The 11380-nt window shown below is 31.6% G+C and overlaps 1 protein-coding gene across 1 annotated transcript; it reads left to right on the top strand.

Annotated features, from left to right (window-relative positions):
* The first annotated feature begins 297 nt into the window (after positions 1-297).
* Positions 298-3658, top strand: LOC125817178 (transketolase, chloroplastic). Its single transcript, XM_049496759.1, has 7 exons — positions 298-870; positions 1033-1123; positions 1262-1367; positions 1664-1946; positions 2044-2192; positions 2263-2416; positions 2513-3658. The coding sequence occupies exons 1-7, from the start codon at positions 388-390 to the stop codon at positions 3470-3472; spliced, it is 2226 nt and encodes a 741-aa protein (XP_049352716.1). The 5' UTR covers positions 298-387; the 3' UTR covers positions 3473-3658.
* The last annotated feature ends 7722 nt before the right edge of the window (positions 3659-11380 follow it).

Raw genomic sequence — 11380 nt, 5'->3', positions numbered from 1 at the left:
GTCGATGGTCTTTCAGAAACAAACTATCTACCTTCACAAGCTAGTGATAAGGTCTGCATGTAGTCTACCTCTCCAAACCTCACTTATGAGATTCATTGGATATATTGTTGTTGAACTACCAGAAAAAATAGAAAATATTCATGTCGAAACAACCATAGGCTAATACACACAATATAACGAAAAAATAGTTAGATACAAAATATCAGTTGTCACTCTCTCTCTAACCCATAAGGAGCCAAAATAAGCAACAAGTAATCCTTACTCTCTCTCCAATAACTAACCAACGGCTCACATTTTCAATTTCATCCACAAAACATCATCCAACTTCTATATCTACCTATTCTCATCCTCATCTTCTTCATTCATTCAACACACACAAACAGAGCCATGGCTTCTTCATCTTCTCTCACTCTTTCTCAAGCTATCTTCTCTCCTTCTCTCCCTCGCCATGGCTCATCTTCTTCGTCTTCTCCTTCTCTCTCTTTCTCCACTTTCTCTGGCCTTAAATCCACCCCTTTCACTTCCTCCCACCGTCGTATTCTTCCTTCCACTACCGTCACTAAACAACAGTTCACTGTTCGTGCCTCCGCAGCTGTAGAAACTTTGGAGAAAACTGATGCAGCCATTGTTGAGAAATCTGTTAACACTATTCGATTTTTGGCTATTGATGCTGTTGAAAAAGCTAATTCCGGTCATCCGGGTTTACCCATGGGATGTGCTCCAATGGGTCATATATTGTATGATGAAGTAATGAAATATAACCCGAAGAATCCTTACTGGTTTAATCGTGACCGATTTGTTCTATCTGCTGGTCATGGTTGTATGCTGCAATATGCTCTTCTTCATCTTGCTGGTTATGACTCTGTTCAGGTTTGATTCTTCTTAGTTTAACGAGCTCGTGAAAAAAAATTGTGTTTGTTATGTGAATTGTTGAAAATGTTTTCAATCTTAAGGGAAAATAGGATTATGATTTGAGTGTTCGTGTTTATTATGTCTTTCTGATTATAGTTTTTGGTACTAATAATTGATTAGGAAGACGATTTGAAAAGTTTCCGTCAATGGGGAAGCAGAATTCCCGGTCACCCTGAGAATTTTGAGACACCTGGTGTTGAAGTTACCACTGGTTAGTTTACTTTTATATGCGTGTTTAGTTTGATACTATTGATTTGTATATCTGTATCGTCGTGCTATACATTAGGGTCTATATGTTTGATTTGTGAGTCGATATGATTGATTGTAATCTTGTTTTGTATGTTGTTAGGTCCTCTGGGGCAAGGTATTGCCAATGCTGTTGGATTGGCTGTTGCAGAGAAGCACTTGGCTGCTCGGTTCAACAAGCCTGACGCTGAGATTGTTGACCACTATACGTAAGACTGTTTCCTTCACTACAACAAAAACAACTTTTAGCTACAATAAATATAGACATTAATAAAGAGTGTTAAAGCCTTTACTGACATTAGTTGGATCCACTGTCGTTATACGCTTTAGGGACATTTACGAAGAGTTCTAATTGCCGCCAAACATACATATTTATTGGCAATTAGGCTATTGTTGTTAATCAATTGCCGCCAAAAATCATTTTTGATGTAGTGCTTGCTCCTAAGATCGTTTTTTGTTTTTTATAGTCTAGTTTGACTAATGGCATTGGTTGTTGGCTGTTCAGATATGTTATTCTTGGTGATGGTTGCCAGATGGAGGGTATCTCAAATGAAGTTTGTTCCCTTGCTGGCCATTGGGGACTTGGAAAGCTGATTGCTTTCTATGACGATAATCACATTTCCATTGACGGAGACACAGAAATTGCTTTCACTGAGGATGTCTCTGCTCGTTTCGAGTCTTTAGGATGGCATGTTATCTGGGTGAAGAATGGTAACACAGGTTATGATGAGATTCGTGCAGCTATTAAGGAAGCTAAAGCTGTCAAAGACAAACCTACTATGATCAAGGTCCAATATACACTTGAACTTTATGTTGTGAACATAAAGAAGAAATTCTCAGAAGAACCTAACAAACATTACTTTGACTGTTCTTTTCTCCCGACAGGTAACTACAACGATTGGTTTTGGCTCTCCTAACAAGGCAAACTCTTACAGTGTGCATGGTAGTGCACTTGGAGCAAAGGAAGTCGAGGCAACTAGAAATAACCTGGGATGGCCTTATGAGCCTTTCCATGTGCCTGAAGATGTGAAGAGGTACTATAACATGTTCATTTCGTAGATGTATTTTACCCGTTGCAGTTACTTATGTTGGTATTATGTGCAGCCATTGGAGTCGTCATACACCGGAGGGTGCTGCCCTTGAAACTGAATGGAATGCTAAGTTTGCTGAATATGAGAAGAAGTATGCAGAGGAAGCTGCAGATTTGAAATCCATCATTACTGGTGAACTACCTGCTGGCTGGGAGAAAGCTCTTCCTGTGAGTAATTGTTGCTTAAAACTTATCATTTCTGTATCTTTTGCAATATTGAATTTAGGATCTTTAATCGTTTACTTGTATGTGTCTTGATATCAGACTTACACTCCCGAGAGCCCAGCTGATGCCACGAGAAACTTGTCACAACAAAACCTTAATGCTCTTGCCAAGGTTCTACCTGGTTTCCTTGGTGGTAGTGCTGATCTTGCATCATCAAACATGACTCTTTTGAAAATGTTTGGTGACTTCCAAAAGAACACTCCAGAAGAGCGTAATTTAAGGTTTGGTGTTCGTGAACATGGTATGGGAGCCATATGTAATGGAATTGCTCTACACAGCCCTGGCTTGATCCCCTATTGTGCTACTTTCTTTGTGTTCACTGACTACATGAGAGGAGCCATGAGGATTTCAGCCTTGTCTGAAGCTGGAGTTATTTATGTTATGACTCACGATTCAATTGGTCTAGGAGAAGATGGTCCAACCCATCAACCCATTGAGCACTTGGCAAGTTTCCGTGCCATGCCCAACATTCTGATGTTCCGTCCAGCAGATGGCAATGAGACAGCAGGAGCTTACAAGGTGGCTGTCCTTAAGAGGAAAACACCATCAATCCTTGCCCTCTCTCGGCAAAAGTTGCCACAACTTGCTGGAACTTCTATTGAAGGAGCAGCAAAGGGTGGCTACATTGTATCAGACAATTCATCAGGCAACAAACCTGATGTCATTTTGATCGGTACTGGCTCCGAGTTGGAAATTGCTGTCAAGGCTGCTGAGGAACTAAAGAAAGAAGGAAAGACAGTGAGGGTTGTTTCCTTTGTTTGTTGGGAGCTTTATGATGAACAATCAGCTGAATACAAGGAAAGTGTCCTTCCATCATCTGTTACAGCTAGAGTTAGCATTGAAGCTGGATCAACATTTGGGTGGCAAAAATTTGTTGGCGATAAAGGAAAAGCCATTGGGATTGACGGGTTTGGTGCTAGTGCTCCTGCTGATAAGATATACAAAGAGTTTGGTATTACAGCAGAAGCTGTTGTAGCTGCAGCTAAACAAGTTTCTTAGGCGATGTTCGTTACCATTCTTGGTGGTCTACTGAGTGAGATAATGTTTGAGACGACATCAAATGGATAATAAATCTAAGATTAGGATAGAAATTAGGCACATTGATGTACCTAAACTTGTACACTACATATGTTGAGTTTGTGATTTCATTTTGCTTCATTGATAAAGATGTCGCTTTCGCCATTAGAGTTTCATGTGTCTATGGCAATGAGATTTTTGTTTTCCTTCACTTTAATCCATTTGGGGCATTCAGCATTCTGATAAAAAAAAAAACAATTGAACTTTATGATATCACACAGGGCAATTCTACTACAAAATCAAATTGTTCATGTACACAATTTCCTTATACATTTTGGATGGTTGAAAAGGGGTTATCTCCTCTTTAGTTGGGCCTACTGTTTGGATATTGGATTATAGCCATTGAAAAAAATCATAGAAATCTAATCTCTTAAAGGAAATGTGAGTCTTTCTAAGCAACAAAATGTGGCCCCTACCAAGGGTTGGATGATGGAGAATTTGGCTGTGGTAGCTAAAATTTCTAGCTCAAAACTGCCTATCCTCATTATCTTCTCCCCTTTTCTTGAGTGATAAATTTGTGAAAGTTATGGGTCCTTCAAACTACTTTTGTTTGGCCCTTATTTTGTTGGTTTTTCTTTTTGTTTGTTTTAGGCAACTAGTAGGCTGTTAAAGATGGCATCCCTTCTAATTAGGATAATGTTTGTAGCTTTACCAACAAGGATTGTGGTGGAGTAGTAAGTACTCTTCCATCTTTATCCAAAGATTTTGAGTTCGAGTTGCATTTGTTAAGGGGCATTTTACCCTTTAATATGGGACGAATTTGGATTTAGTCTGTCTCTAATACGAATACTAAATACCAAGTCAAAAAAACAAACAAAAAAAACAAGATAGTGTTTATAGATTTAGCATTCTCTTAGTGATTATTTTGCGTGCATGGTATCTCAATTATTTAATTGTCTTATTACTTTTATCAACACATACATAAGATAACTTTATCCACTAAATTTTAAAATAAGCACCGAAGTTTGTTTGCTCTGCAAATTTGATCTTGATATCTCATGATTTTCATTCTTAACCTCTAGACATGAAAGATTACAAAAATAAATATATAAAAGAGATGTGCTGAATATTTCGTGTGTTTATTCCTTTGTTCAGTACATGTATATATAGCAAAAAATAAAATAAACAAACTACCCAACTATCCTATATATTAGCTACCTTAACATAACATATTAGTATTTGTACGGAAGTAAAAGTCACACACTACCCAACTATCTCCTAATTGATAGATACCTTAACTAACCAACTACTATTTACATGGAAGTAAAATGTAAAAAGGAAACTGTAATTTACACATGGAAAAACAAAAATAAAACTAAAAAAATAAAGGCTCCTGTGATTCTGTTTGTATACTTTGTGTTGTGTGAAAAATATAATCTTTTTAACCTTCTTCATTCTTCTTTCTTTGTTTTTCTCTTTACATATGCATTGTTGATGCAAGAGGAGAAGCAAAGGGAGGTCCAGGAAACACCAAAATTTCCCGGTGAATCTTCTTCATCCATTGCTAACAATGGATAGAGATCACTTTCTACTGATATCAGGGGACAAAAAGGAAATTTTGATAACAAGAAGTCTAATCTTGTTTGCAGACATTGCAAGAAAACAGGACATAGCATTGAAAAATGTTATGAGATCCATAGATTTCCAGCTGATTTTAAATTTACTAAGTCGAGAAACTTTCAAAATTCTGTTAAGAGTAATGCTGTGACTTCTAATGAATTTTCTGGAGATTCTTTCATGACTAGCGCAGAATCAGAGGAGCATGAGAAACTCGTCACACAGGTGCAATTGGCACAGGTCATGCAGATGCTTCAGCAGGTGAAAAATAAGGATCAAGTCAATAATTCTAATGTCATAGCTTCTATCAATTGTGCTTGTATTACTTTAGCCCCTAATCATTTCTCTCTAAATTCAAATACAGATGAAAAAACAAAATTAAAACTAAAAAAAATAAAGGCTTGTGTGATTTTGTTTGTATACCTTTTTGTATACTTCGTGTTGTCTGAAAAACATAATCTTTTTAACTTCTTCATCCTTCTTTGACACAAAATCATCCTTCAGCTTTTTCATTGACGAGTCACCAATAAATTCAACAAGGCCACCCTATATTTCAATATAAGAAAATGTCATTGGTATTTTTGCCAATATCCCATTTATCATTGATGACTTCTAGGTTATTGGGAGCCAAAACTCCCAATAAATAACTAAGCATATTAAACTTTCCATTATTTTCATATATGCCAACTTCTTTCTTTAGCCAAACAGATGTTAAATAATTAACAGAATTACTATTTAAAAAATGTTATTCCAGGCGAGAGTCTTTCATAAATAGGATTTATACTTTTTATAAGGTAGAGATAATATTTATTTATATTCTATTCTTTTCAAATTTTACCCATGAAATTACACGACATATAATGTTATTATACAATTTAAAAAATAAATATTAAAGCTAATAAAGAGAGTAGGGACATAAATCCCTCTCAACAATAACATACCCTGCATAGTCCTTTCCTAAGCATATTGTCCATACCCAGTGTAGTCCTTTCCTAAGCATAAATCCATAATAACTCTGGTTACTTCTTGAACAAATCCATCAAAACATTTTTTGTTTTTTAAGAATATATTGTTATATATAAGTAATCGTGTATAATATACCCCGAAAATTAGTGTATATTATTCTTTTCATTCAAATTTATTTGTTTTACTTTCCTTTTTAATTCATTTTTTTAAAAAAGAATGTGTGTTTCTTTGTTTGATAACTCTTTAATTTCAGCCTCCTATGTGACATGTTTAATTTTACACCACAAGATTAAAGGATATCTTGATATGTTCAACTACAAAACTCAAAAAAAAAATACTCTTTTTGTCCCAATTTATGTGACACTTTTCATTTTTCGGGAGCAAACAGTTTAAGTTTGACCAGCAATTTGCACATGAATTCTTCACATTTTTAAAATGAAATTTATATATTTGTAAACTATGTAAAAAGCATTATAAGTCACAATAATTGTAATTCAAAATATTTAAAAGATCTATGAAAATTTTACGATAAAAAATAGATTTGTTTGAATCTCAAAATCCGAAAAATGTCACATTGCCAATATATATATATATATATATATATAACTAATTCTTCTACATACTTGGTTATATCGTAAAGCTTATAAGCTTGTACAAAAAAAGTGTCACAAAATTGCAAGAAAAGATGCTAGAGAGCATTTAGCCTATATATTAATGTCTTGTACAGAGAGTTTAGGGTTAGAGAGCTTTGATGAGAGAACAATATATCATGAGAAGCATTGACCAAAATAAGCTATTTTAAAAACCAATTCACCAAACTAATACGCTTTTTAAATTTTTTATAAAAGTAGTATAAACGTACTTCATGGTAACGTTTTAGGTTATTTTTATTTTAAAAATTCAACTGACAAAAACTGACGGAACTGACGACGTTAAATGAATAAACGTTACTGTGAGTAACGTTTTAGGTGTAAAACGTTACTCCCAATAACGTTTATTGAGAATCCAATCACGTCAACCCTGCAAATGCAGAATCAAATCCTGCAAATTTAAAACGTTACTATGAGTAACGTTTTACTCCTAAAACGTCACTCACAGTAACGTTTACACCTAAAACGTTACTATGAGTAACGTTTACTAAGAATCCAATCACGGGTCTTCAACTCCTGCAAAATTAGAATAAGTCAAGTTTATCATATTATGTTAAGTTCTTACTATAGCTTTAAAATTATTTTTCTAATTTATTAATATTATTTTAAAAAATCTCTTAATAATATGATACACTTGACTTATTACCTAATAAAGTTTTGTGAATATTATTTTAACAATGGGCAACACAAGTAAAAGTTTTGTTGAATATTGTTGGAATATGCAAAACATTCCTTACAACAACATTTATTTTACAATCACATGTGGTCAATTTAAAAAATGAAGGAAGACTTTAACAGAGTGTCGTAACTGACAGTCACGTTTTTGAGGTAAAACGTTAAATTTGCAGGAGTCAAAGGATTCTTACACCTAAAACGTTACTGTGAGTAACGTTTTAAACCTAAAACGTTACTATGAGTAACATTTTAAATTTGCAGGATTTGATTCTGCATTTGCAGGGTTGACATGATTGGATTTTCAATAAACGTTATTGTGAGTAACGTTTTACACGTAAAACGTTACTCACAGTAACGTTTATTCATTTAACGTCGTCAGTTTCGTCAGTTTTTGTCCGTTGAATTTTTAAAATAAAAATAACCTAAAACGTTACCATGAAGTACGTTTATACTACTTTTGTAAAAAATTTAAAAAGCGTATTAGTTTGGTAAATTGGTTTTTTAAATAGCTTATTTTGGTCAAAACTTCATATCATGATAATCAGAATATTCAAAATCTAAATGATCATGGTGTTAAATCCTTCCCTAGTTGTAACAAAACAATTAGTGTCGACAAAAAAGAAAATAAATCATTTCCACCACCATTATCATCGTTAAAGCAAGATGGAAAGCCCATTTTCTCCATAAAGCCAACTAGAAAAGATGGAAGATTGGAGCTTAATGAGGTGAAAATGGATATTCCATCATCGATCATCGTTACTTCTCGTCAACAAGGACGGTTGAGATTGAATCTCATTCCCGAAGAAGAAGGAGAAGATGACGATAGTGATAATGATAATGATAACGATGATGATAATGAAGATGTTGTCATGTAAATGAACAATATAACTAGCGGAAGCTTCCAATGGAGTCCAACTATCTAGTATTTCAAAACATCATCTCAGAAGTCATTTGGTAGCGTGTATAAAAATAACATAAATAAAGAAAAAGGTTGTAGTTGGATGAATGAACATAATATGTTTTTTCTTTCAGATTTATAGTTGTATTTAGAATTATATATTTGTAGTTCTATAAAGAAATTAATTTACATGATACTTTTTGCTTCTTGAAATTTAAATTATGTAAATTTTGATAAACATTTTGAAATATATCTTTTGATCTTATTAACAATAAAGAGAATTACTTACTATATAATTTCTAAATATTTTGATTTTAAAATTTAAAATATTAGGTTGATTTAGCCTTTTTTTTATAAAAAAAAAACACGTAAATTAAGGTGAATGACGATGGAGTACATTAGTTCTATATTCTATAAATATACAATTGTAATCCAAACACTAAAAATAAACTTTGTTAATATTAGAATCTATGTATTTCCTCCCTTTTATTTTACTTTATCTTTATATTAAAAATAGATTTATATCATTTATTTACTTATTTTAATATAAAAAAATTATTTTATTTATGTCAATTTATATGATATAGTTTGACTGAGCATGCAGTTTAAAGTATATGAGAAGACTTTGCGATGTTCTAAATTATCCTTAAAATAAATAAATTTTTAAATATCAAATAAGTGAAACCTAACATGGATAAAATGTTAATATTATCGTTAAATATTTTTTAAATAAAAAAACATGTCATTTTTTTAGATTGACCAAAAAAAGTGTATTATATAAAAAATTCAGCATTAGATAAATCAAAATAGAGAAAATATTTATTTTCTAATAGTATTCATATTATTAAATAACTATATAAAAAATTAATTAAATTTAATCTTTTTTACAAAATTAATATAATAAAATAAAGTATTAATAATATTTTTATAAAGAAAATATCAAATCAATAGGAATAAAATGAGAATATCCAAAGATATTTCACTAATGTGCATGTGATATGGTTAATGATGTCAGCTATTTTTCATTGGAAAATGAGAAATGGATTATGTGACCCATGAATTTTAGTGCCTTCAAAACCCAAAGTGATAAAATTCATGAACTTCTCCACACCCTCTGTCCAAATAGTTGTCCATAGTATTTACTAAATGGAAAAATCTTTTGGCCGGAAAATTTTATCAGAATTTGATCAGAATAATATTTTATCTAAGTTATTTTATTTTTTAAAATATTTTTATCTTTTTTACGTTAATATTATTTAACTTAAAAATGAAAAAAAGATACCAAATTTTTTGACCATTTAGCACTTTTCTTACTAAATTAAGAAAATATTAATTAAATTTTTTATATCATTTTTGTAATTAATTTTTTCTTGAAGTGATTACATTTGTTTATAAAAAATTTAAAAGGTTTATAAGGGATAAATTAGTAAAATTATTTTTTTATTTATGATTTTTTAAGCATCATACAAAATGAAAAGTGATCAACTAATATGGGACAAAGAAAGTACTTGTTAAGACCTAACTCCATTCGTCTATGTTTTTACTTTTTAAAATTTGACAAATCTTTTAAGAAGCGTTAAATAAAATAAAATTTTATTGTAATTTTTAATTAAATTTAATATTTTAAAATAACATTGAAAATGAATACTTTCTTCATTTAAAAAAAAGTAGTATCTTTTAAGAAAAAAATTTCTTACTTAGCTATTATATTTATTCATATTTACTATACTTAAAAGTAATTACATAATCTCTTTCTCTCCGTGACTCTCTTCCTCTTTCTCTCCCCCCACCCCTCTTCTCTCTCTCCTCTTTTTCTGCAAATGATAATAACGCTTAGAGGTAATTAGGAGTGGCAAATGAATGGGTTAGATCGAAATTTGATGGATTGAATATGAATTGAGTTAATATCAAGTGAATCACAATCGCCCATATAAAATGTGGGTATGAGTTTGATTAAAATAATTTGGAAAAATGATCGTAACCCACTTAAATATCCTAAAATCAAAAAATTAAATCAAAGCAAAATTATTAACGCCCTCCCCCACCCCCACCTCCCACCCCTCCCAAAAAAAATTTAAAAAAAATTAACACCCCACCCTACCCCGGGACACCCACCCCCACTCACACCCAAAAACAAATTATAAAAAAATCACCCCCTACCCACCTAATCAACCCACCCACTAATTTTTATTTTCAAAAACAAATACTCGTAGTACAGCTAGAAAATTTTATTATAAGTGGGTGATATATGGGTCTATATGAATTTTCATGTTTATCCATTTTATCCATATTTATATGAGCTTAATTTTTCATGTTTATCCAAATTGAAGTTCATATTTATCCATTAAAAAATATGAGTGATCCATTTATTTTGATATGAGCTTAATAGACTCATTTCACTCATACGGACTGAAATTGCCACCCTTAGAGGTAATTGATAAATGTATAAGTGCATATTTTGATATCGGATGTATATATCTTTGACGCCATATACATGTATCTATGTACGATACATTGATGAATGTATCAATGTATGTTTTGATTGGAAAAATACATAGACAACCCATTTAACTAGCCTCGAATTTTTATTTTGATACTTTATCTCAACCTTGTTTCATTTTATCTCTTCAACCTTATTTATTCTGTAGCATTTAAATATTAAATACTGATTTTTATATTTTCGTTATTTTTATTTTTGCTCTTCAACTGCAGTTTTGCATTTTAAATATCTATAATCATCCTTAGTTTTTTCATAAAAACGAATATTAAAATTTCCCAGTGAAATCAGTCAAGTTTTAGCTTCTTTTTAAAAAAAATATATATAGTATTATTAGCAATGAATAAGTCTTTTTTTTCATATTGAAGATGGGTTCTTTTTATTCATATTGAGTTGAATTAAAAATTACAAAACGGTATTTGAATTAAATCTCGATAGGTGGAATGATATGTAAAAACACATGTGGTGTTATTTAATTGAATGTTTAACACCATTTTTATATTTATCAACATGCACTAAATAGTTTGCACAAAATAATATTTTTGTATTTAAATGGTATATGAAAAATAAGATTAAAGAATTAAAAT

This window comes from Solanum verrucosum, unplaced genomic scaffold (genome assembly GCF_900185275.1).
Source record: "Solanum verrucosum unplaced genomic scaffold, falcon-dt-bn FXZP01001237.1, whole genome shotgun sequence".
Taxonomy (NCBI): Eukaryota; Viridiplantae; Streptophyta; class Magnoliopsida; order Solanales; family Solanaceae; genus Solanum; species Solanum verrucosum.
The sequence above is the reverse complement of the archived record's forward strand: the minus strand, read 5'-3'. Positions and strand labels throughout refer to the sequence as shown.

Excerpts from the sequence above, each read along its gene's own strand:
- LOC125817178 (XM_049496759.1), top strand. The coding sequence starts at position 388 with ATGGCTTCTTCATCTTCTCTCACTCTTTCTCAAGCTATCTTCTCTCCT. Across the intron at positions 2,193-2,262 it reads GTGCCTGAAGATGTGAAGAG|CCATTGGAGTCGTCATACAC; the intron begins GTACTATAACAT and ends TATTATGTGCAG. Across the intron at positions 2,417-2,512 it reads GCTGGGAGAAAGCTCTTCCT|ACTTACACTCCCGAGAGCCC; the intron begins GTGAGTAATTGT and ends TCTTGATATCAG.